The sequence below is a fragment of the Perna viridis genome, chromosome 6, assembly GCF_037379345.1.
Source record: "Perna viridis isolate PV_CMFRI_1.1 ecotype Kerala chromosome 6, ASM3737934v1, whole genome shotgun sequence".
In the NCBI taxonomy this organism is placed as follows: Eukaryota; Metazoa; Mollusca; class Bivalvia; order Mytilida; family Mytilidae; genus Perna; species Perna viridis.
The window spans coordinates 30,269,620-30,296,739 of NC_142450.1; the positions used below are offsets into that span (position 1 = coordinate 30,269,620).

Consider the following 27,120-nt stretch of genomic DNA (forward strand, 5'->3'; position numbering starts at 1 on the left):
AGTATACGACCATTTTGCATAGGCATTCTACAGGATATACAACCACTCATAAATATTATCACATAAACACCAAACAAAATTACTTAGTACTCCAATACTTTCATTAGTGCCGTATGATAGATTCTCCAGTGCAAATTGTCAATGCAAGAAACAACTCATTACAAATGGACTGTTTGTTAGACTCTGCGGTTCATACTTACTTAGAGAGTGGAAAGTCCTTAACCTTCCCAGGTCTTAAATCAATGGTCCACTTGAACTGTCAATCGAAAGGGCTAAAGGTCCAAAACTCAAGTATATGAAATTTCAATGTTTTTTAAGTCAGAAAATGACCATCCTAGGCCTTGGACATTTGCTGCAACTATTACCCTACATTTCAATTGCAAAAGCTATTTTAAAGTATTTAGGTAGAACCCATTAATTCTAACAATGATTGAGATTCACATTCTACACTGAACAGCAGGCTGCTTGTGGTATCTATTCAGTCATATTAAAAAGACATCACAAGTCTTGAATATTTTTTTAATTATAAATATATTTTACTCATAAAATATCCAACAGTTAAAAAGTAATATACAATGTTTTAAAATTCTTCACAAACTCTCTCTTTTTATTATTGGTAATGAAATTGGACCAAATATGAAATCAATGTCTTAAGTCTTAACATAACAAAATCATACACACAGTAGACAAGCTGTGTTTAGTCATGTACCTCTTACACAACCCCAATGATGTTAACTTAGTTGACATTTATGATAAGAAACTTTTTTAAAAAATACAAAATAAGGGCGGGGCAATTAAGTGAGAAAATTGATTAATTTGATTTGAAGAACAAATGACACTCTTCAAGTGTTAACAATATATGAAAAAATCAAGTATCTATTAAAATGTGGTCCACGCAAAAACTAGGCAGTGGGTGGCACATCACATTTTTTTTTTCAAATAATATATTTCATCTATTTCATATCCAAAATGAAGCCTTTCTCAAAGTCGAATCTTGGTTTTTGATTAACTGCAAAGGTTTATGCGAAATAAATTACATAGAAAGTATTGAAATTCATTGAAAAAGTGAGATAACTCTTTCATTTTGTGCAGAATTTGGTTACTTTCTTGCGGAACTGTAAAATCATGTTCTGGGCCATCCATTGTCAATTTAGAAATATCTTTGTGCTACTGGACATACATATGATATAAACATTACATTGGAACAAAAACATTCTGTAGGATATAATTGACCAAGTGCAATGCATATCATAGGAACCACTTGGTTTCTACATGGACAGTCTCTTAATAAAAATAGTGAATTTCATTTAGTGAAAAAACACTAACAATTATGGTAGTTTCTAATATGTGTGATTAAGCTTTGAAGATCTAAGTCAAATTCTTTCAGATACACACTAATCTCATAAGGCAGTTTACACCTATCTCTCTTGTTCAGAAGTAGATTTTACCAGTAAAATTAACATGGAGTTAACTACAAATTTTGCTTATTTGAAAAAGAAAATGAAACCTATCAATCCAAACACCAATTTAATACTATGTAACACAAGTCAGAATACATGGACCTATGGAGGAAAACATTAATTTGTACTGGACGGAATACATAAATTAGCACTTCAGAAAACAGATCTACACAAAATTTGTTATTAGTTAAAACAACTGCTCTAAAAAACTAATTATCTAAGTACAAGTTGTAAACTAACTTAATACACAAATGTAGACCAATCCAAATCATTTTCTTCCAATATAATACAATTTCAAACTCTCTAAATTATCTCATCATCACTAATCCAGCAGTTTGGATGGACTAACACTAAAATATATCAAGGTACATGATACTTAGAATCAATTTGGAATCATTTATATCAGTATGTCAACTACATTCTATGGGCCAAACAAAAATATTTTATGATTCTTGGGCACTTCTAGTTTTTTTTGCATCATTACAATTTCATTATTGTAATAAAAAACCAGGACCAAAAAGTCTCTCCACTGTCATTTTTTTCTGCTTTGAACAATGTTTACATGTCCGTTTCTTTTTAATAGCAATAATGAAATAAGAAATCATGCCTCCCTTATTTATTTTCATGAAATTGCCTGTGAACCATGAAATTATTTTTGAATGGACCAATTTTCATTCATTTTTGATCAAGAATACATTGATATAGGTATCGTATATTTAGTATTTGTGAAATATCTAGTAATCTATCTTACACTTTATTATACTGCTGCCTACTTGAATAAATAAATGACTATTGAATGTTAGGATAAAATTAAATTGTTCATTCATAGGCATTTACATGCAGGATTTTCTAGGACAAGTCATTATGAGGATGATATTAGGCCTAATTGATTAACATAATAGTTTAAAGACGAAAACAGACAACCTGCAGTTGATTTTCAAACACCTTACAAAATAATGTAATATAGCATAAATAACTTGTAGAGAAAAATGCACCAAGAAATAACAAAAATGAACATTGTTGATTGTTTATGTGTCAGTAATGTGATGGTACATGTATAAGGTATGTTGCATGTAGTTACACAAATGAAAACAAATGTTATTGTTTAATACAATGAGAAAAAATGTTACTGACCTTACAATTGAAAAGGGGTGATTAATGAAAATTTTTGCATTATTGACAGGGGCTTCCTCAATAGATTTTTATTGCAGTTTCAAAAGAATTTTTGAGGTAGTTACTGTTCATGTAAATTGTTTATAATTGAACACATTAAAAATGTTCAAAAGTCAAACTTTAACTAGTTTAATATGTTTCAAATCAGTGATTTTTCAAAAAGAGAAAATAGAAAAGAAATTGTTGAGATTAACTTTCATTTAAGTAAAAGATATTTAGGAAAAACAACAGTATAAACATTGTCACTCATACTTTTTTTACCATTATCAAGTTATAAAATTCTGGCAAAAGCATTTCAAAATGAAATCGGGTAAAAATTGACATTTCATGAAGTTAACATGCAGGCTGAGAAAAATGAAGGTGCTATAAATTTTCAACATGAAAATGAGGGACCCTTTACCTCATGAGAGTATTATAAATTAATGGCAAACTACTGCATAGAGAATACGTTTTGTAGTTGCTTATTTTGGCGTCTTTCGAAAAATGTCAAAATAAATTCTGCAAAAATTAACTCTTGGCTTAAGAACTTCGATTATCCACCAAAATTAAGGACACCAGCATTTTTCGTATACCTTTTTGCTTCAAAATCGCCAAATTTTACACCCACCAAAATTACCCATCATATAGTATTTTGCCTTTGGAAAGATCTTCTCTCCTCCCTTACATCTCTCTCACTTACATAAAATAAATTAAAAATATTTGGCTTGGCATGAGACTCAAGTTCTATCACAGATATCTGACTAGCACCTCAGGGAGACTGAACATCTTCCATATAATCAAACCCATCATGTTGTGAAATGGTCCTGTCTGTTGTGATGTCATCAAACTGTAAACAAATAAAAATATCTTAACCAGTTTTAATAGACAAAGCATACACGTATTTTTTTTTTTTTTTTTTTTTTTTTTTGCATTTGCATAGAAGACAACCTCTTTTTGATACATTACGTAAAACGAATAGAGCTTTCCATATAATCATCATAAAAATTGAAATTGACATCTCAAATTTGTCTTGGATGAAGACGTGTTTCATTCCGTATTCAGAAACAATAAGATCTATCTTAACGGAGATTGATTTTTCTTAGATCAGTATATGTATCACAGTTTTTCTCATTTTGCCTTGTATTTTTCTTAGATCAGATATATATACCATTCCAAAAAGAAAGAGAAAGAGTTATCTCTTTCAACATATACCCGGTTTATAATTTCTTTTTGCTTCCACATGATGTAGATTATAGTTTAATATGAAGAGTACAGGGTGTCAAGCCACTTTTGGCCTAAAAAAATATAGGATTATAGGAATGTTAAAATAAATTTATAGGGATATATAGGGTTTTTATTGAAGGATTTGTGTTGAAAGTCTATTGTTTCAGCCTAGAAACCTAGCAAATTTGGTATTTAACAAAAACTGGAATAATATGACAATTTACATTGTAAACTAAAAAGACATTTAACTTTGATTAGTTTCCTGTCAAACTCTTATATCTCTGATACAAAATCTATATATAACCCTCTATTCTAAGTTCATGTATTATGGCCTGCTCTCCTCCTCCCCTACAGCCAATTCCTTTGCTCCAATTTATTATTTTTCCTAATTTACATTAAGCCATTATGAAGTTAGTCTTTATATCACATTAAAATTAAAGAAACAAATATTCAAAATGTCTAATGAGTACATGAAAATGTCATTAATGCTTTTGTCTCTTTCTATCTTCTTCGTGTGCTGCAGTTGTTTTACTCTTTCTCTTAGTTGATTTCTCTCCCTTGCTTTTAGAACTGCTTTCCTTGTCATCCTGCTTTTTTTTACTTGATAGGTAACGGTGTTCATGGTGTTTTGTATCATGCTTCGCATGTTGTGTCATCTTTTCCCCCAAAAGACGTGACCTTTTGTAGCACTGAGCTTTTCTCCTTTTCCAACACCTTTTGTTTCTCTCTGATTTTTTTCCAGCTCCTTAAGGCTTTTTCTGATTTGCTTGTACATGTTTCAATCATTATTTGGGCAACCTGAAGAGATGATATATCTATGTCCTTTTCCTTCATTATCTTTTCTAGTTTCATTTTTCCTTCTTTAAGGAGAGGATTGCCTGCATCTATATCAAACTTAACTTGTGTATCTCTTTCTGACAGTTCTAGCTCTTTTTTTCAATTTTTTTGGTAGCTGCTAGTTCTTCTTTAGGTTTTCTCTTTAATCTTTCTTCATTTTCCCTTTTCTCCCTTGCTTCGGATAATTCCAGTTCTTTTTTTGTTTCTTTCTTCTTCAAGCCTTGCTTGGTAACAAGCATGTGCAGTTTTCAAAGCTTTGATCAATTCCTTTAAGAAAGGTAAGTTTCTTGGCTGTTTATGTTCAGGATCATAAAATGCAACTTCATCCTTCATCATTCATATGCCATTAATGGTTTGCTCTGAAAGCAGTCCTATCATCATTGACCACATCAATATTCACTATCAAACTCCTTTCTACATCTGCATTTTCATGAAGCAATACCAGAGCTGTTTTAATTACTTTCTCTAATAGTTTGTACTTAGTTTTGCCATCATCACCTTTCAAGTCAAATACTTCTCTCCAGTAGTGGTCAATTCTCTAGTCCTCCACTGTTACAGGCAGATTACAATCCTGCTGATATTATTTCCACCCATCAGTAACCAACACAAGATCAATTGTCGGTTCCAGTTGTCTGGATATTTGTTGAATAAATCTGACAGACTCACTGACTGTTCCAGTCTTTTTCAATGGATTGAGACAACTAAGACTCATGATAAGGGCATTCCCAAGTGGTAGTCTCTTGCAAGTCTTCTGCAAGTGCTAAACTGATCTACGGTAAAATGCACGAATTCCTAGCATTTGCTTTCTCTGCTGTTCAGATCTCTTTGTAAAGTCTTTCTACTTACATGAGTATACACTGATCAATAAGGATGGCTTAAATTTTGCTGCCCTGAGTACACCTTATAAAACATCACACCTATCGGGTACTTTCCCAGAAACAGCTATTTAATACATATATATGAGTATCTTAATTGCATATAAAATAGTGAAGAGATACATTGCATATCAATGATTCATACAGGCTTTATATATCAGTGTTTTTTATCATTTGGGAAAAAAATATCACAGATTTTTCTGAATATATAGGGTTTTATAGGTGATTTTAATGAATTATAGGGAAAATATAGGGACCTTCAAATTTATAGGAAAATATAGGAATTTTTAGGGACTTGACTCTCAAGTAAAAAAAAAAGCTAAGTACTGGCATGATTTGCTGATTCTTATGTAATTTGTTTTGAATAAGATATTGGTATAAAACACACAGAAAACTACAACCTTTAAAAGAACAATACAGATATAAAAACATAATATTTCCCAAGCAAGCCTCCATTTATCAAACAAATCATCAGATTTAAAAATAATTAATACTTTTTTGCCATTCTCATTCTTCAAATGGGAGCTATCCAAGTAAACGACCAAATTATCTTCTGAACTTGTAATGCCTGAATTTTACATTTCATTAAACATACCGCACTTCTTTCACTTCTGAGTAAATCATCTCCTTCGATCGAAATATCATCTATCTCTTCCTCTATTTCCTCTACAATACTACCATTCTGTTCAGATCTAGCTGTCCGGGGACTGTTCTTACTCATACTATGTCTTAAAATATCAAAATGACAATCATCAGCTGTAGTCAACTGGAAGTTGATTCCCGATTTAAAATTCACTAAAGCACTGATCCATCTATAAGTGGACATGGCACAATCTTGGAAAAGAGGGCACTTCAGCGACAAACCACAAATTGAAAAGATTCGTTTTCACTTCAATTTGGTTCATTTAAATTAACCATTATTTCATCATGGATATACCTACTTGTAATATAGTCACCTTTCATAATTGATAACTAATTGTCAAAGTTGTCAGCAAACTCTATTTTAGCTTTGAGAAAAAAAAATGTATTTTAAGGAGGTAGACTTAGGGTAAGGGACACAACTCTTAAAAATCATTGGAACTTTTGTATGCAGCATTTTACATCCATATTAAGTAAGCATCTTATTAACTTGGTTTGATTTTATTCTGCATCAAACAAAAGCTTGAGAGGCTTTGGTGAAATTGAATATGATACAAATATATCCCTGATTTCAAGAGTTATGTCCCTTACCCTAGGTCTACCACCTTAAATATATGTAGAAACACTAAACATACCCTGAGCTCTGGAAGTCATCATCATAATCAAAATCTGCAGAAAAAAGTTGTGGAAAATATTTAATGCCAATATTACATGTAAATTGAAAATGATCAACAATACGAAAAGTAAATTAATAAGAGCCATGTATTAGGAAAAATGAAACAGTCCTTGGTTTCAAAGCCCTCCATCATTAGAGTTAGAAATAGTAGCCTGCCCGCCAGCCCAAGACTGGCTATTTTTTTGGCAGGACTGGCATATTTTAACAAAAATCTATGTAACCATATAGTTAATATATTGAAAAATTGTATTCATAACTGGCTAGAATTTGAGTTTCCTACCTTGCCATCATCTCTATATAGAATAGCTTGTTATTCATTAATCAATAAAATAAAAACCCAAAATAACCTCCTCTACTAAGTTTTCTTGCAATGAACAATGTTAAAAGCATATTTTAGGGCCATTAAAAAGTAAACCTCACTCATTAATTTTTTTTTTAAAAATAGTGTGACAACCAATATATTATTAACATGATCATAAATTCATTCATAGTAGTGTTTACATTGAGAAACTGTTTGTTATAGAAATACAATTTCATTGATTACAGGCAGGTGATAAAGGTGTAAAAAAAAACACATTTCATGAGTAAAATGTGAAAAGGAGTGTGAATTCATTACAAATAAAATATTGTGAAAGCAGAAATTTTCGTTTGGGACAAACTTGGTTTATTTCATGTTTTTTTTTTTGGCAGGGCTGGCATATTTTAACAAAAATTTATTTAGCCATATAGTAAATATATTGGAAAATTGTATTCAGGACTGGCTGGAATTTGAGTGAGTTTCCTACCCTGAACAGTTCCAATTTTATTTATTTCTCAACTTCTTTTTAAGACTTTATCAACTACTTTTTCTAATTTTGCTATGTCAACAAAGCAATGAATTCTAAGTTTAATAAAGGAGTTCAATACACTACTTCTAGACTGACAAAGCTTAGTTGGCAGGTAATTTCTTCATTTACTAAACATGCACCTAATAAAAGCATTTGTTTTTATTTCATACACTTCAATACAATTGTCCAAACTCCTTAATTTTCCACTGCTTGTATTAACCAAAAAATCTTTTTCAAAAGATAAATTTCATAAAAATTTCAAAAAATGTAACAATAATCAAAGGATCAAAAGGTAATGTGTATTATTTGTGCTATAGTTAGAGGATAAGACAAGTTAAGTGCACCCACCACCTTCTAATCCCAGATCAGCCATACCCCTATCCATGGCACGCAAATTCTCTTCTGTGTCACTCTCCACTGTAAAGATACAAAAAACACAGTGCTACCACTAGCCAAGTGCTATACAGGATTATAAATTTTACATTCAAATACATGCACAAAATAATATAAAAAATGTTTCCTAGATGCAGAATAATATACATGTAGCTCATAAAAAACTTAAAATCATAGCTTCCTTGTATAGTAATGAACAATTTTGGTAATTGAAATGACCTTACACAAATTCTCTAAAATGTTTAACTGAATGATCAAAGCTTTGCTGAATGATTATATTTCCCCAATTTTCTACTTTTGCACACATGGTTAATACTCTGAAAGATTATTCTCTCTTTTATTTTATACATATAAACCTTTGTGAATAAATCAACATTGCAGCCAGTGATTATCTCACAGAAAAATGGGTAAATCTGTATCAAATATAAATACAGTTTTCCAGTCAAATTAACTTTTAAGTGTTTTTTTTACACTGAAGTGATTAACTAGCCATTACACATATATGCCATCGTGTGTAAATGAAAACAAGTGCTAAGTTAGAATCCAAATGTTTGTTTTAAAACATCTTGCCTATCAAAAAAGCAGTGCTTTTCATTATTGCAAACATACACACATTAATCACTTTAACATATTACTTGGTGGTATACCTGAAAATGAAGATGAATAGTATTTAAACTTGATTCAAGACTATGTTAATCCCATAACTTGAACAAATTAAAAACGCTTTTACCCATAAGCCTATTTCAATATACTTAGCTACATTTTTTTAAAGAATACTGCAACACTAGTTCCTAATAGACCTTTTTGATATTCCTGACTTGTTTTTTTTTTTTTTTACTTTGACCATAGGGAAGTAACTCTCCAATCTGACAGACTGGTTTATTTTCTGATTGGAGCAATGGACAACAGTTGACTTCAAACTCAAATATTTTACTTATCATAGCTGCAGTAACCAATTAGCTACTTACCAAAGTGCAAATAGTTTAAGTTTCAAAGAAAAATATTTACAATTCTTCTTTTCCCCCAAAAACTGAAAAACTTGCTAAAATGGCTTGCATTCCATAAATATGAAAAAGGACTACTCCATTACAAATTATTACTGTCAGAAAGTTTTTATTTTTATTGATGAATACAGTAAAACAAAGGAATTTTTATCCACATTAAACATAACTTTACCGACAAGTTATTTTGCTATCGCAATAAACTGATCAGGGAACAGATACTCCAAATAATCAGTAACAGGAAAAATGCTGTGACACAGAATGAAATTACAAACTTCATTTCACATGTGAATGATCAAAGTTTATTACACAGGAAGCAGAGATATTTCACAACTATTTATATAAATAATCTATAAAAATTCTTGACTTACGGGACTTCCTTGGAGACTTTTGATTTAAAGCTGGAAGACCTTGGAGTGAGGACTGAGCACCTGCACCATAATTTGTTGAAGCCTTTGTTCCATTCTGCATGGTATCTTTACTTTTAGACTGTTCAGTACTACCAATGATAAAGCAAGTGTATTTTTCATAATCTTCATCTATGATAACTGGTACTTTAAGTTATACTCGTGATTTCAATTGCACATGTATATGAATGTCATTATAACACTGTTAAATAAGAAAGGGAAAAGTAGTAAATGAATTCATTCTATTTCAAGTATTAATGGGATAATGCAAGTAGCAACAAATGTATAATTTAGGTACAATAAGTAGAGAATATCCCAGAATATAAAAGTAGGAATAGCAGGAAGAAGCAAATGGAAAACTAAACTCAAATAAACAATACCTTTGAGTAAAAGAAGCATATAAAACAAGCAGTCCACACTGTATAGAAAGGACGATAAAACACAAGAAAGTATTTCCTTGGAGTGAATGAACTAATACCAACAAAATTTCTTATTTCTAATTTTGTCTTATAGTGGTTACAATAGTGTGGTTACAAATAAAAGGTAAATAAGCTGATATTGTTTTATCATTAGATGCTACACAAATAATTATTGGCAATCTTTTCGAAATATATCATGTATATATAGACATTCATCATGCAACTCATAGTGGTGTTAATCTTGTACTGAGATGTATTTTTATATTTGTATAAAATCTGCATGACAATATGTAAGAATTATATTTGTTAAATATGAAGTCTGAATATAGCAATTTGTTAGAATATAGTATGTATGCAATGAGCACTTTCAATACTTCAATTCTACACATGGTGAAATCTTTCTTGTTAAGTTGCTATAATCTTAATGATACTTCAACCCTATGCAACACAATTACAAAAAGTGGCTGTATTAAAATGCAGTATCACTATTTCAATTTAGATCTCAATCTTATGCATGCAATGCAGTAAATTGCACATAAAAATGTTGAGATCTTTTTTTTTATAAGAAGAATGAATATACAAAGGGGGTGCATGAGAAGCTAGTATAAAGTCTATGCAAATCAACCAACAGCACACTATAATATGTAAAAAAAACATCACCCAAGATCATCTGGAAAGGAACCAGTCTCAAACTAAACAGCAAACCAGGAGGTAGTTCTGGTAGCCAGAAGTAGATAGGGCATTCACATGGTGTGACAGCATTTACACAGGTACCAGTTTATAGATACCAGAGATGTGTCAAAGAAAAGCATTTCAAACAGTAGAGAAAAGCAAATGAAAAAGGGAGATAATCTAATTCCAAACTCAAAGTCTCTGGACAAGAAAGATCTCTACTACTAAATCTACTTGATGTTAGCAAAAGGGTTAATGGAAAAGCAATGCAAGTGTTATTGGAAAACGTTTGTAAGCCAGACCTCCAAACAGAACACACTATCAGTTAAATACATGTGCAAGGCCATATTCTTCTTTTGTTACAGTTTTAAATGATAAATCAGTGGCAAGTAATTATACCGTGATCAAATACACTGTGTGACCTCATGACTTGCGATTTATTTTACTTCAAAAGAGATATTGTAAATATGATGACTACTTCTTGTATATTTTCTTTTTTTTTAAATTCCAATGAACACTGTATCTTAATATGTTTGAAAAGAAAGTCAAATAAAAATTTTACCTACACTGTAATCAAGGGCTATCTAAGTATTTTTTATAAGCAACATTTACTGAATACACCTATTAAAGTGAAGGTCTGGCTTCACTGCTAGAAGGAAAATGAAAAATGGGTCAGTTATTATGAGTGAAACACCATGGCTTTAGTGGGACCACATACGCCTCAGACCTCCTTAAGTTGGAGTACACAGGGATTTGAGATGGCCTTCCTCTTGCTTCCTGGTCCGTATGTCTGTGTGTGTAAATGTTGTACTTCATTAAAATACTTTATAAAAATATTGAGCAGTAAAATGTCAAACTTCCAAAACAAGTTCTAAATATTTCATAATCTTCAAAGAGAATTAACATTAAGAATTTGCATTACCACATGGTATCAACATTACAAGAGTTGAAGAGAGCAAAATCCAGCATTTGAAAGTAAAAAAGTTTACCAAAACATAACAATCCAGAACACCAATGCATGCATATAAATCTCATGCAAAACGTTACACAGGTTATAAATTACAATAAGGGTGAAACATGCATGCTTTCTCGCAGGTTATTTACATTAAATATTTCAAGATGTTGTCAACAAAATACTCATTAAAGACAACCACAAGACCATGCAGTAAATATCTTATGTTTTCAGAAGGTGCTCTTATAACAACTTATAACAAATTAGCACAGCAAAGTGGTCACAGTTCAATTGTTTTTTTGTTTTTTTTTAAGAATTATATAACAGCAATGTTTATCATTTTTAAGCTAAAAACTACACAGTATTTAACTATCATGTTGTATTCAATTTTTAAATAAAGCAGTTACTTATCATGTATTACTGTTAGCAAAAAAGCAATGCAGAAAAAGCAATTAAAAGTATGAGGTTATCTGAACTTTTCATGGTACATTCAGGGAATTTCAAAACTTTCCTTGTCTTTTCAATAACTTGATGCAGTTAAGATTGACACTTAAGCTGACATATTTTTATGGCCTTAAAATGACTATTTCTCTTCTCAAATTGAACAGAGTTAATAGAAAGTATAGATGAGTATAGTAAGTATAGATAAAATGACAACAAATCTACTAAAATAAACCCAATTTAAAGAAAATATATATATTAAACAGCACAAAGGGAGACAAACCTATATTAAAAAAAAAGGTTAAAAATATATTTCCAAAATATTGCAAGTCTTCAAAATAGTTCACTGATAGAACTACCATGTATTTCATTTTTTTGTGAATGTAGTATTACTTTAAAAAAATGCAGTAAAAATATTCAAATTAATAGTAAAATACCTACATGTCTATTATTTAAAATACACAGAAAAGTTCAGACCTAATTGTAAAAGTGAATACATATGGATACATACATATATATGCAGTAACAATGCAGAATACAAACAGTGCTGTGTAGCACACATATATAATACATGTACATAATGTGGTTCTAGTAATAATTAGTAACATAGAAATGACATAAACAAAACAAAGGAATAACAAAAATCTAACGAACCAAATTTCATATATTCTACAGGAAATTGGATTATATAATAACAGTAACAAAATGCAGTGTACATATGAAATAATATGTGTAACAAGTGCACAACTTCTACCTAAAACCTAACACAAAAATACACATCCTTAAACTTCACATTACAAGAAATGCAGTTATGAAAGAAATATTCAAATAAATAAATACTTAAAAGTTCGCAAGTAATTTTATGATCCTCGATAACAGTTTTTATTTTCTTAACTAATATTTGTTTTCTTACCTTCTACTATAAGATTTATGAGAGGGGACGTCATCAAAGAATGGGTCCTCTTCAATATCGCTACCATCCGAGCCAACTCGTTGTGGACCATTCCTCATATCATTTTGTTTACTATTCTGTAAATTCTTTAGATTCTTCGAGTCCACATAACTCCTGTTTTCAGAGATACTGTTACTCTGACAAAATATAGTTTACATGTTTTTTAACTAAAAAGTACTGTTCATAAGTAGCATTGTTGTTTATGAGAAAGTCAATATTCTAATCTGGGATCCTTTACAATATTAGAGTATTCTAGGATTTTAAGTTTCCATTTCAAATTCTGCTTTCAGAACTTAATAAAAATTTCAAAATTTAAAGTTTTTTGCCCAAGGGAAAGTAAAACATAACATCTTTTCAACTCTTAAATTGCACTTGCCCAAGTTGACAGGAAAGTGAAATCCTAGGACACAGATTATTACTAAGAAATTTACTATCTATCATTACTAGGACTACTACTGAATGGAGCACTTGCAACCGAAGTAAAAAAGACTTAAACTAAAAAGTCCTTACTGCAATGCAAAAAATATACTTTTTTTCAAATTTTTTTTTTATCAATCCAATGCAAATTTAATGAAGTCACACTGAGATAATATAATAGTAACTTTTTTTCAAGTATGGCAGTTCTAGGACATGCACAAGTAGTTATCAGGTACCTTTTGTGATGGCCTAGGAGGTAAAATATCACTAACTTCACCAGAAACAACAGTCCGACACAGTAAAAATAGTCTTTTATACATTCCTAGAAATTCATCAAAAGTAATACCTGAAAAAAACAAAGAAAACCAGAGTAAAATGTATTGGTTAGGCCAAAGTAAAACAACTTTTAATAGTTATTGTGCGCAACCCATTTTGATGCCATTATTTTGCCCATTTTAATATTTGTATTTTGAGATCCAAATAAACATGTACAACTGGTTTTTGTTTTCTTTTGATTGGGAAAGGTCAGAGTAGCAATATTTGTACAATCTAATGATTGTTTGAATGTCATCAAATATTTATTACATATATATAGAATAAATTTACCATAGAAAATTCAGGAGAACTGCAGCTGATAAGCTGGTAGTAACACTACGACCAATATTTTTTTACTAACTAACACATAATCATTTCATCAGTCCCACTCCATGCATGTCTTCACATTTACCATGCAGCATACCCATAAGATACTAACAACACAATTTAATATGGAAAAATATGTTCTTTGTTATTTTAAAAAAACTTATGCAACACAATATTCAGGTAATTATTCAACTGTAGTAAATCATGAAGTCTGAGTGTTTTACCATATTGTAGAACAACCTAAGCCACAGTGTTCAATACCACACAAAAGAAGGTAAAAGGTTAAATTTTAATCATGCATTTGGAGAAATACTTCATGGACAACCCTTGGCCGTTGCACCACAAATAAAAAAAAGGTACTTGAGTCTTAGAATATTCTTAACTGTATACAGGGTCATGAAATTCCAAGACTTTGATTTACCTTGAAAGTTAAGAATATTCTTTAACCTAAGTATTTTTAAAGTTTTAAACCACTGAGCTGTTCTTTATCATATCAAGGAATTACAACCATTCCACAGACTCATAAAATGCAATAGGTATTGAAGGATCCCTTAAAAATGACTTTCAATACGAAACATAAACCCATGCTGTAATATTTACCTGGAGGAAGGAGAGACATATATCCTTAAAATAACAGAAAATACTTAATTGAAATTTCACATTATCTCTCGAATTATTAAATACATAATTTAATTAGAGTATGTGACTGTGATAATGGAATTTGTTCTTGAAGAAGTACATGTAAATATCTTGCTGTTTGAGAATAGAAATATAATTTTTTAACTAACTGCAACTGGTCAAGGACTTTTTCTTACAGAACCAACTACATGGACTGCGGTTATCGTGTCATCATCCATAAGTTACAATCAATGCATTAGATGATTTGTGTAGATTTAACTAGGCCTTTCCAATAGATATTTTTGAACTTTGACATTCATTAAGGGAGTACCTATAAAACCTATAAATTTACTAGATTAAATTATCAGACGATATGTCCTACTCAGAAACTGAAGATAAATGTCCTTTGAAAACTTGTGAAACTTACATAGCTATGGTTCAATTATATACAAAGGTATCTTAAAATGTACTTACTTCTACTAAAATTTTTATCTGCTGCTCGAAATTCATCATTGACATAACGATCTAGCATGTTCCTGTAATCAAGTTAATAAATGAGAATAACAATTGAATATGGCTACATCATAAGGCAGATATTTCATGCATTTCAGGACAAGAACAACTGACCAATTGAACAGACCCCCACTTTGTACTAGTAAGACATGCTGAGCAGGATTTTTATTGTGCTAGCTGGCAGAAGCAACAGCCCACATGTAGAAATGCCACCCCACTCAGTCACATTATTCTGAAATAGAGTAAAACCTAAGTAAACTCAACCCTGTCAAAAGCAGACAATCAGGTCTTAATGTCAGTTTCAATGTTCTTCTCAATAGCTGACAAAAAACTTTTCAAGAATGTCACTGTCAAGCGTGTTCCAAATGTTCAAAATCCAGAAAATTGCTCTGTGACATCTGCTTATACTGCTTGATGTCAATTCGCAGTATTCTATGGAAATGATTGGTAAAATCCTGAACTTTCTGAAATTTGAACAAAGGTGCTATGGCGATATTCACAATCCGTAGAGTGTAATTTGCAGTTAAAATCCGTAGAAAGTACGGAAAATCCGTATAAGTAAACACCTCTGCTGTGGTTGTGTCAGTTCATTATGTTCTTTTATGTTTGTATTTTTCATTACAATAATTGTTTCAATGTAAATTTTTCATAGGGATTAATAATGATTTACTGATGTAAAGTGAAGTTGTACAACTGTGCTATTTGAGCAGCCAAAATGCACTGACCGTATTTTTACAAGCGATATACAGTCTCTGCTAAATATATTACTTTGTTGTGACATCACAAACATTAAATTATTTTGAATTTGCCAGGATACCACTATGTCACTCACTCTGAATAAAAAAAAATATTTTTTTCTTGCTTAAATAGTTTTAATTTAATTTTTTTTTCTGGTGCAGTATAAAAGACAATAACAATCCACTGAATAGACAAAAACTTTGATAAACATATTCTTCTTGAACTGGTGAAAATGCTCAGTGCAGCTCATATTTTCCTGCAGTTCTAAGCTTCAACTGTATATAGAATTTATGTCAAGTCAAGTGTACAGTAATTGTCTATACCACATTTTTGGTTGTTGTCTTATTTACATTTTCCCTACATCTTTTACTTCATCATATTCAGTCATGGCAAAATTCATCGGGCTGTCGGACAATACCGGTACTTTTAGTCGTCGGTCTAGTTAAATTTGCATGATTTCCGGACCACATGTCTGAAGCGTTTTTTTTTTTTTTTATTAGACACGCCTCAACCGGAACTTTTAAAGTTTAAAGATGGTGTCTGAATCGAGGCAAATTTAAATTGGCCTGGCATATAATTGTTCGCTCCAGCAGATTTCGTTAGGTTGTTGGACCAAATGTCCGACAGGCTGAAAAATGATTTTGCCAGGTCTGCATATTGCACATAAAATCGGTAAAAGAATCACAGATGCTACTCCAATGAATGTCTCTAATTGTTGTTTAGCTTAATAATATAATTAAAAATACTGTTTTCTTAAATCTGTCACTAACAGGAAAGATTCACACTCAAAATTATTTGTATTTACCTATTGAAGGAAGGGAACAGGTCTATGAATAAATCTCTCAGTTCATCTATGTCTATTTCACCATTTCCATCCTGTTAAAGAAGGTAAATGGACAATCTAACCATGCTTCAATGAAATCACTAAAACTTAAAAGATTTAAAGAAGTATGCCACAGATTGATTAAAATTGAGAAAAAAGGATTACTCTTCACCATAATAATCATCTATGAAATTAAATGAATGATTGATTGATTATGGTTTAACCTCCAATGGCAGATATTTTGTGCAATTCAGGATGAGAATGATTGACCAATCAGACAAACTCTGCTCATCCTGATTCGAATCTTTACTGTGCTAGCTCACAGAAGCAACAGACTGCAGGTAGGCATGTTACCCAACTTATGCATTTAAAAAAACATATTTGTCAAACTAGATACAGTGATGCCCCCGCATTTAACCTTCATACAGCTAGATCATAACTCATAATTGTAAAAAGCACTTTGTCAGATGTGTTATTGTGTCTGTGAGACACATATAATGCCACCGCATGTGGTTTTGAGTAAAACTCAGCATAGCTGACTCAATCTGTAACTAATCATGACAGACTCACATACCAAAAACCAGTCAAATATCTTCAAGAATTTACAACAAAAAAAAAGCGAAAAACTATTATTTCAATACAATTTTTAAAGTGCAGGGCCCATTATTTTGGTAAAACTCAGCATAGAACAATGACACTTATACTTGATTTATAACTAATCATGACAGACTCACATATCAAAAAGCAGTTCAATATCTTCAAGTTTACAAAAAAAGTGCAGAAAACTGTTATTTCCATGAAATTTTTAAAGTCCAGGGCCCATATTTTTGGTAAATATCAAAGTAGCGGAACGAAACTTTAACTCATTGTGTAACTAATCATGACAGACTCACATACAAAAAATCAGATCAATATCTTCAAGGGTTTACAAAAAAAGTGCAGAAAACTGTTATTTCCATGGAATTTTTTAAGTCCAGGGCCCATAAATCTGGTAAAACTCAGCGTAGCGGAACGAAACTATAACACGATCTGTAACTAATCATGAAAGACTCACATACAAAATATCAGTTCAATATCTTCAAGGATTTTCAAAAAAAGTGCGGAAAACTTATGGGATGGACAGAATTACGGACAATTACATACAGACGGAATTACGGACGGACGGACAGGGGTAAAACAACATGCCCCCCAACTTATCATTGCGGGGCATAAAAATATTGTCTAGACAGATTTCATGGAAAAGGGTCTTCCTAGATTTAATCTCCGAGACTGTTGCAGTACTTTCAACTAATGCTAGTGAATATAATAAAAGAGTTCACTAATTATCTGACACCACGTTCACTACATTGTTCATGGACTGAACATCATTTGGTTAAAAACTAATTACCTTATCATAATAATCAAATTTCTGCTGTGCATCATCAACTTGTTTTGGTGTCAAATCCTGAAAGAGACAGAAGAAATCTCTCTTAATATTTTTTTTTTCATTTTCAATAGTTAGATAGAAAATCATAATCATCGTTGTTCATTTTTTTTGGACATTTTTTCAAAAGGAAGTTTTTGAAATTATCTTTGAAAACTGAAACTACAAAGAACATTATTCAGACATGATTTAACTCAGCTGACAAAAAAATGAAATACAAAGTGTTGAATATGCTATATATAAGCTAGAGTTGTATGTTAAATGCTGAGTTGAAAAAGAGAAATTCTGTTTGAAAATGAAAAAAAAATCATGTCTGATGCTTGATAAATTATAAATTTTCCATAAAATATTTTTTTGAAAAAAAAAAGTTTTTGAAGGATGATACATAAAGGTTAGCTTTAAAAGTGAAAAAACGTAGACCTACTTTTTAAAGGACATTTTTATAAAAATAAAGTACCCATGAACTATAAGATAAATGTTGGACACAGAACACAACAAAACAACAATGTTTTACCTTGGGTATACAAGGTGGTGCCTCATCTAAACTGATCTGTTAGGTAAAAAAAGGTGCAGAATTGTACAAGTGTTGTTAGTTTTTTTTTTAAAAAAAACATTATATTGGACAAAACGTCAATAAGATACTTCTAAGTCTTGTCTAATAATATCAAAATGAAAAGCTCTTGCCCAACAAGGTAGACAACTCTTCATGGACAAATTACAAAATTTAATTGAAGTTATGTGTTTGCATACAAACCCATACAATAATTTTCCCAATAAATAAAAAAAAATCCCACAAATGAAATACTAAAAACGCTTTAATCCATTTATCATTTAGTTGCTTAAAAGTGTTTTTAACCAAAAACCTTCTAATTTAAATATTTTAAACACACATGTATGTTATGAAAATTCAACAACCACTAAAGACTACTATAATTCACACCTATATTTTAAAACCTTAAAGCCCATTACTACACCTACATGGGTTGGGGTCTTAGGGCCAGATCCTTTCTGTTGGAGTAACTCTGCTATTAAAGGCGCTTCTGTTCCACCAGTATCAGCCACATTCAACTCTCGAGCAAGACTGTCTCTGGGCTCATTAGGTATGTTCTGCACAAAACAGAACTTTACAATTAACTTATATGTAATAAAAGTAAATATGTTTTTTTTACTAGGCTTTAAGGGTAGTATAGTAGTATTTATAAAAGGTGGTTATGTGTTTATTGAAATAGTCAGTTATTTTAGACTAATGAAATTACTGGTCTCAATTATCTTGAAAAACCTAATTAAAAATCACATTTCATAAACAGCATTTTACCGGTAAGAAGCATTAAGATCAGGACCTATGTTGTATTGTTTAAATAATCCTAGAATAAAAAACCATCATGCTATATTATTATCTATTTAAATGGTTTAAGAAATTTTAATCTTGAAAAATTCAGACATAACCTTAACAAAATTACTAAGTCCAAGGCATTGATTGACACATGCACTAAAATATTTGCACATATGAAACTTTCAAACTATTGAAGCTTTTTACGAAATTACACAGTGTAACATTTAAAATTTATTTCATCTACTCACAAATCCTGCTTCTGGTTCAAAGACTGCTAACGTATACTCTAATTGGAAAAACTCCAGAAATTCTTTTATCAACCCAGCAACTGCCTTGCCTAGTTAAAAAGTGAAAATGTTGTGGTACGCCTTTACTTAGATATAATAAATAGATGCACAATACATCAAAAATAATGTAGACTTTTTTCTTAAGGTTCAGTGCAATGATAACTTATATCTGAATATAAAATCCATGAAATGACACTATTGCAGTTCACATCCAATCCAATCCAATTCATTCTTCTTTCACTATGAAATAATGAATTAACAGTACACTGCACCATTTTACAAAACTATGGTCTAAGCAGTGGTGCCATATTCAAAATATTTAAAATACAGAGCTAAAAAAGTGCATTCTATATACTACTTGTACACAATAGTAATTACAGATATTGGGCAATAATAACAAAGCATACCTTCTTTTGTACTGAGAAATTTTCTTAGATTATGGTTAGCTAAATATGCCTTGTTCTGGAAGAAGAAAAAAACATGTTTTCAAAGGTTTTTAGTCATACATTAGCTTAACCTCTAATATATACATAAATAACATAACACATATCATCTGATGTGTTCATGCACTGCATACAGTAATATCATAATATCAAATGTAGCAAATACTTCAATGGAAGGTATATGTAACATTTAAAATGAAGTCAACATATGCAATACCAATTAGTTATAAATATTCCATTGTTTTACTCAAACATGATTTTATAAAGCCAACAAAAAAATGCAGAAATTGACGAAACTATATAATATTGAGATGGAAACCATCTCTAAAGACCACTTTGTTGCCTAAAAAAAGTGTATCGTGAAAATTTAAGAGGATTTAAATTATATGAAAAATTTAAACTGAGCTACCCTCGTGCAAAATACCAAATGCTTACACCAAAAGACAACAAAGTTAGAGCCTGACACAAAATTGTACTGCAAAATCATTAATTTGACCTTGAGGTCAAAGTTCAGGTTTAAAGGTAATTAACCATGGTAGTTGACACTTTGTCTTGAGCTGAACTACACCCATGTCAAATACAAAATGCTTACACCAAAGGACAACAAAGTTACAGATCGGGCAAAAATCTGTATTGCAAAATCATTAATTTGACCTTGAGGTCAAGGTTTACCAACCATGGTATGCAACACATCATCTTGACCTGATATACATGTACCTTCATGCCAAATATTAAAAAGCCTCCACCAAAAGTCAACAAAGTTACAGCCCAAACACGATTGTTACAGACACAAGGACAGAGTGATTACTATACAGGGTGTCCTCTACTCTGGATCCTAATAAAAGCTTTAAAACCGACCAATGGCATGTGACTTCTCCCTACTCTAGTAGTGCTCAACTAAAAAATGTGAAATTTCTGCTGAACCTGATGAATTTTTGTCAGACACACATTTTGTCATGACTGAAGCCACTATAATATGTTCAGGGTCAACACTCAGTATTGTCAACAGTTTGAATTATGAGCATAAAATATCTATGCAACAGCAAAAAATATGTTAAAGGCAACAAATACAATATGAAGAAGTGGATGAGGCAACAACAAACAAAATAAATCGATCTCACCATAACTGTTCTACAACATGTGTATGTCATTACCTGTGAAGACTCTTGCTCTTCTAATGCAAGAAAGACACTTGCTCTAAGCTGGGCCTGAAATCAAACAAAAAATGAAGACATCAGCAAAGATTATTTCATTTGTCGTCAGAGTATTTGAGTGATCTTTGGAAGAAGACCAAAGCAAAGAAATTTCTCAACAACCAATCCGTTGAAAGACATTCATTGCATGTATTTCAACTAGTAATGCTGGAAGAATTTCTTAAATGAATCATAACCCTATCTACATGTATTTCAAACTTATCCTCTTCACTTAAGTACATGTAAAATCAAGTGTGACAAGTCATGTGATGTAGTCAAGTTAAGTGTACATCTATGCAAATCTGTAATTTTATTAAATCATTTCAAAACTATTCATAATGTATACTAAGAACTGCAGCTGAATTGGTCTTTGTGGTTAACTTTTCAGTTCGTTAGTCAAAAGTGTTCAGCGTGAAGAGATCTATCTGTGGGCAAATTTTCATATTGATCTGTTAAGGCATGTTGGAGTTATTGCCCTTTCTGAAATGACCCTTATAAGGCCTTCAAAAGTTTTCAGGGATCAAAGTTGTCAGGCAACTTCTTATAAGAGTTATTGCTCTTGAAAGATGAAAAATGACTTTTTTTTTTGTTTTTTTTTTTACAGTTTTCAGCCAATATCTACCTTGAAAACGATAATAGATAGAAAAAAACATTCAATTGCTGAAGTGACCCTTATGATAGTCCTACCAAAGTCTTCTTGAGTCGAAATTGCTGGACAACTCCTTAATAAATTTGTCGCCCTTGAAAAGCAAACTTTAACCAGATGAGTGATCCAGGCTCCTGGGAGCCTCTTGTTTTACATGTCTTAGATAACTGCTTGTTCAATGAGACTGTAGCCAAATCTTAATGCCATAGTGTATTTAAAAAGTTGTATGGATTATATAAAGGTATTATTTTGTCATACAAATAGTTGATCAGAAATTCAAAGGTGTATGAATCATTGCTGAAGTACATTTGTATCAATGTTACAACAAAATGTAAAACACAACAAGAGGCTCACTGGAGCCTAAATTGCTCACTGCCATGATAGATCTCATCATACTGCACACTTTTACCCTTATGTCAGAATTTAGCTAAACCTAACCGTTTTGGAGATATGTGCGAAAAACTATTGTCTGACCCCTATGTTCTATTTTTAGTAATGGCAGCCATATTTTTTGACAGATCAAAAATCCCCACATCAGTTCTATGCAGGATACCCTAAAGGACATTCACACAAAGTTTGGTTATAATTGGTCCAGTAGTTGAAAAGGAGAAGAGTTTTGTTTAATTGTTAACGATGACAACGGAGACAGATGCCAAGAGATGGCAATAGCTCACATGGCCTTCGGCAAGTAAAGATCAGTTCCAGTACATTTTTAGTTACCTTGAACTCAGTGGTTGGGAACAATATTTTGAGAAGGGGCCATTCATAGGATATTTTAGACACTCACAATTTGAAGGTCCCATTTTAAGTAACCATATAATTTTCTTATAGATGAAAGGGTCATTGCAAGCCAGAAAAGGCGAACGGCCAATGTTCCCTTGTCTTCCCAAACCTTGTAAACTTAGACAAAAAATATGATTAATTCCATGTTGAATTAACTCCAGCTACATTGTAAGAATCATGCAAAATGTGATTCATGGTTGGAAAGCCTACATATTTTTATTTTTGATGATTTGTTTAAAATGTTAAGTAAACAGAAATTAACATGTGGCTTTCACACAACCCTTGTTCTTAGGAGATAAAAATTTTAAAGAATATACTGTAGAATTTAAAATTAAGGGAGATAACTCTGTAAATGTCACTTAAATACAACAGAATCTGTTGGATTGTCAATGTGAATTATCTCCTAAGAGCAGACGGATTGGAATAAATAATTATGCATTTCATAATAAAGACCTATAAAGCAACTTAATAAACAAAAATAAAATGTGTAGCCTTTTTTGGAGTGTATCACATTTTACAGAATTTGCATGAATCTTAAAATGACTACTACTTAACATACTTTTCATTATGGCAAAACTTAACTCATCACAAGGGATGTTCTTCTCATTTCAAATTACATTTTACATATGTACACTGGCTTTAGATAAAACTTCACATCAATTTTTTATCCTAACACCAGAAACAAAGAACTTGTCTTTGTAAGATTACCCAAAGTGCACCCTATTTTTTGCTATGTACACTAGCACATTTTATTGGAATTTTTTGAATATTTTAGTTGAGCACTATTATAGTCAAGAAATCCCCCATAAGTGTCTATATAAAATGATTTTTTAATCAATTGTAGGGAATTTGCCAATCTAATTAGTGATGTCATATCCAATAATATGCGTCTCTTTTAGTGTCAAATTGGTTGAGAAATGAACAATAAAATAAAAAGTAAGCAATTTTACAATAATAATTCAAATTTTTACAACTTAATAACTATATTAATCAAATTTGGATCTGGAAAATTTTTATGTTAATAGATTAAATAAATCATAATTTGTCTGTGAATTTATAAGTTTGATATCTCAAAAATAAATTTGTAGTGACTTTTAATTGTAATCCACTTTTTTTCTTTTATCATTGTTACTTCAATTTCATTTTTACATAGCCTAATTATTGAATAATTATCTGAAATTTCCACAGATAATAATTTATCAAATATAAAAAGGTCAACCTCTAATTAGATGGTTTACTGTGAACTAGAAAAGTACCCGTTATATATCAATATTAAACTCTGAATGCTCAATTATGGGGTAAAGCTGATAGAGCACCCTGAAATACTCCCATCTTTACTATACAGATTAGCTGTACATGTACATGAGTATAATGTGGATATTTAATGGATTAGAATTATAGGATCAGTTTTTTATGATTGTGGATTTTCTTACATTTGGCACAACCATTTTTTCAATATGCATAATAATATTAAGCCAAAGCTTGTTGATCAATTTAAACAGCTTGCATGAAGATGTTTATGCCTCTCCTAAAGCTTTAAAATATCAAATTTTAAGAATAAATTTTGTGCCTTGGAGTTTTTACATTATGTAGATTTAGAACTCTAAATCATCATTTATCTATAGAAAACGGAAGATGGAGAAATGTTCCCATATTATCCATGTAATAAGTCCTCTTGTTTGCAAAACATATTGCCAAAAATGAGAATTTCTTTAAATGCATAAATATTTTTCAAAATTTAATCCAAAATGTACCTTAACAGGTAAACCAACAATACATCATTAGTAAAATACCTCAGGTTGTTTTTTTATGAAATTTGTTTTTTACAACAATATTTTCTCTTTCTTTTCACTTGACACTAAAGTAAGAATCTATGGCCAAATAAAAATAGTACGATTTTGACCCCCTCACACCCCTAAAACATTGACGAAAATAAAAGAAAATTAGGGCAGCAATTCCAAAATCAGGATTTTTTCCACTTTAGTTTCTAGTATTGTAATACTAAAATAGCACACAAGCATTTCATTTTTTTGGTGACTAAAACGAAGTTTCTTGTCCAAAACTGATGTGTCTTTGGATTTAGAACATATCGAAACATGTAGTTAAAATTAAGCTAGCAATTATCTGGTAAGAAATAAAATAAAAATTAAAATCCTCCCCACATTTTTGAGAAGGTTGGATGAGGACCTGCCATTTAAATTTACTTGGCATAATTAGACATGAGGAAAGAATATACCCTAATTAAAAATTGAAAACATCAGGAATTTTCCCAAGAGACATTTTCTGTTAATTGCGTATTTTTCAGACAAATAAGTTATACAAATAACAGGAATCCACTTTGCCATTGTAATTTTGGTTTATGAGAATAAACATTTTTATTTTTTTTTTAATTAAGGGAAGCAAAATAATTTATCAATTATCTTTAATGTTAAAGTTGTGATGATTTAAAGTTGATGCCCAGTGCCACATAATGGATTTTTTGCCAACCAATACCAAATCAAAGGCAACTGATAACATTTCAGAGAACTGTACTATAGTTTAGCAAAGATGCACATCAACAACAAAAATAAGGCATTTCCATGTTTATCGACAAATTCCACTTACTATTTTGTTTCTAATTCTTTAGTTACCCTTAAATTTTATCATTGTTACTTATAATAGGTTATTTCTGAGTAACCTAATTAGTACCTAATATTCTACGCACATTACTTTTGAGTCTTCCACATGCACATGTAAACAAGGCAAATAGTCATTTTACCCTTAGTCGTCTCTCTTATGTCACTGAAAAAGGTGCCTCAGCATAAGTAATGATTCTTTACCAACTAGACCAGGTCACAATACTAGGAGATCCTGAATATGATGAAGGTGAAACCTTTTAACGCTCCCGAAGAAACATCAATTAAGAACAACTTTGATAATTTTTGTCAGCTCTGATTTGATATATAATATTTATAACCTTTAAGATGGTAAGTTTTGTAATGATATATATTTGCCCTAAAGCATTATACTAATTGTCATGGTCTGATATGTCTATTGGCCGAAATGTCCAGTATTCATAAAGAATTATTGGTTTCCATGGTCTGAAATGTCTTTGGGTTGAATTGTCCGGCTCTGGTTAACATTACGGTTCTTATAATTTGTCTTAAAAGATAACTTTAACTGTATTTAGTTTCACTTCATTCTGTTTCATTTTGTATTTAATTATTTGATTAATGTTTTCTATTACAATTTGATTCATATTATCGAATTGTTCCATTTTGATTCTTTCTTTTACTGATTATTTTTGTTTCATGGTTTATTTTGGTTTCGTAATTTTTTTTGACTCGAGAATTATGGGTATTATTGATTACGTAAATTTCGTAAACATCTGCATGGGCACCATACTGCAGATTTTAAGGACAACCCTATCTTGAAAAATCTATGATTCGATTTGTATTTAAAAATCGAAACTCTCATTCGCAAATATACAAGTATACGCAAATGAAGCTGCCATATCATATGCTGTTTTTCAGCTCCTGAAAATGCAAGTACAAACCAGATATTGATGCTTTTTCTTGGGATAAGTATACAGAACCAAGTTGATAATACAACCTTAAACGCTCCCTTCGGCAGCATATTACCCTACAATGCTAAGTTTAATATTGTACCCCCTTTTCAGACCCTCGTTCAAAATTTGATTTGCAGCCAATGTGACATGAAAAGATTAATAGCAAAACTGGGTTCTTAATTATTCAGTACTATGCGATGCCTTGCATCTTATTTGACGGATATTAACATTAAGAAAACGTAGTTAAACTAATCGACTTTTTCGTCAACTTCTTGTTGGTACTTGCACGTTTGATGCAAAATTAAAGCGTCATCAGCAACGCTTCTAGAAAACTATTTTCTACAGTAAACCGATTTTAGACAAGTAATCATTTGGAGTGCTCGTGAAAGTAAAGGTCAACCTATCGTTTAAGTACCCTAATTTTGCCCAATACTCCGTTCGCTTCTAGTGTTTGAGCAACAAGATCTCGGAGTTCGGTATCTTCGTCTGCCGACATGATTGTTTTCGAACTTTCCCTGAAGAGCGCATGATCGGAAATTGTTAACTACAGTAAAATGCAATGAAAATTTGTCATTATAGTATTATTTAACTTAAAATCAGTAAATTTTTGATAAAGAAAAAATATATAATTAAAAGTTAAATTTATTAACAAAAGTTTGAATTATTTTGCTCGGAACAGGTGTTCGTTTCGTAACTCTCTGCTGCTATCCTATCAGCAAAGTAAACACCCGAAAAGAACCCAGAGGTATGTTATGTCGTCAATAACAACAGCCAATGACAATCTTCA

At 31.1% G+C, this 27,120-nt stretch overlaps 1 protein-coding gene across 5 annotated transcripts; it reads right to left on the reverse strand.

The window, feature by feature from the left end:
- Positions 1-505: 505 nt before the first annotated feature.
- Positions 506-26,855, reverse strand: LOC148614501 (centrosomal protein 43-like). Of its 5 annotated transcripts, none has more exons than XM_088588604.1 (17): positions 26,749-26,855; positions 21,319-21,372; positions 20,129-20,183; positions 19,683-19,771; positions 19,080-19,208; positions 18,616-18,651; positions 18,066-18,122; positions 16,661-16,731; positions 15,079-15,140; positions 13,581-13,690; positions 12,889-13,064; positions 11,310-11,372; positions 9,456-9,583; positions 8,039-8,107; positions 6,823-6,856; positions 6,144-6,276; positions 506-3,459 (listed from the first exon to the last, which is right to left on the reverse strand). In XM_088588604.1, the coding sequence occupies exons 1-17, from the start codon at positions 26,827-26,829 to the stop codon at positions 3,382-3,384; spliced, it is 1,425 nt and encodes a 474-aa protein (XP_088444730.1). In that variant the 5' UTR covers positions 26,830-26,855; the 3' UTR covers positions 506-3,381. The 5 variants fall into 5 exon arrangements, with proteins under 5 accessions (XP_088444730.1, XP_088444731.1, XP_088444729.1 ...); XM_088588605.1 differs by having other exon boundaries at positions 8,066-8,107; positions 11,301-11,372; XM_088588603.1 differs by having other exon boundaries at positions 11,301-11,372.
- Between the last annotated feature and the right edge of the window lie 265 nt (positions 26,856-27,120).

Coding starts and splice junctions, on each gene's coding strand:
- LOC148614501 (XM_088588603.1), bottom strand. CDS start 26,829: ATGTCGGCAGACGAAGATACCGAACTCCGAGATCTTGTTGCTCAAACA. Junction 20,184..21,318: donor AAGAGCAAGAGTCTTCACAG/GTAATGACATAC, acceptor TTCTTCTTCCAG/AACAAGGCATATTTAGCTAA. Junction 15,141..16,660: donor CTGTTCCCTTCCTTCAATAG/GTAAATACAAAT, acceptor ACTTGATTACAG/GAACATGCTAGATCGTTATG.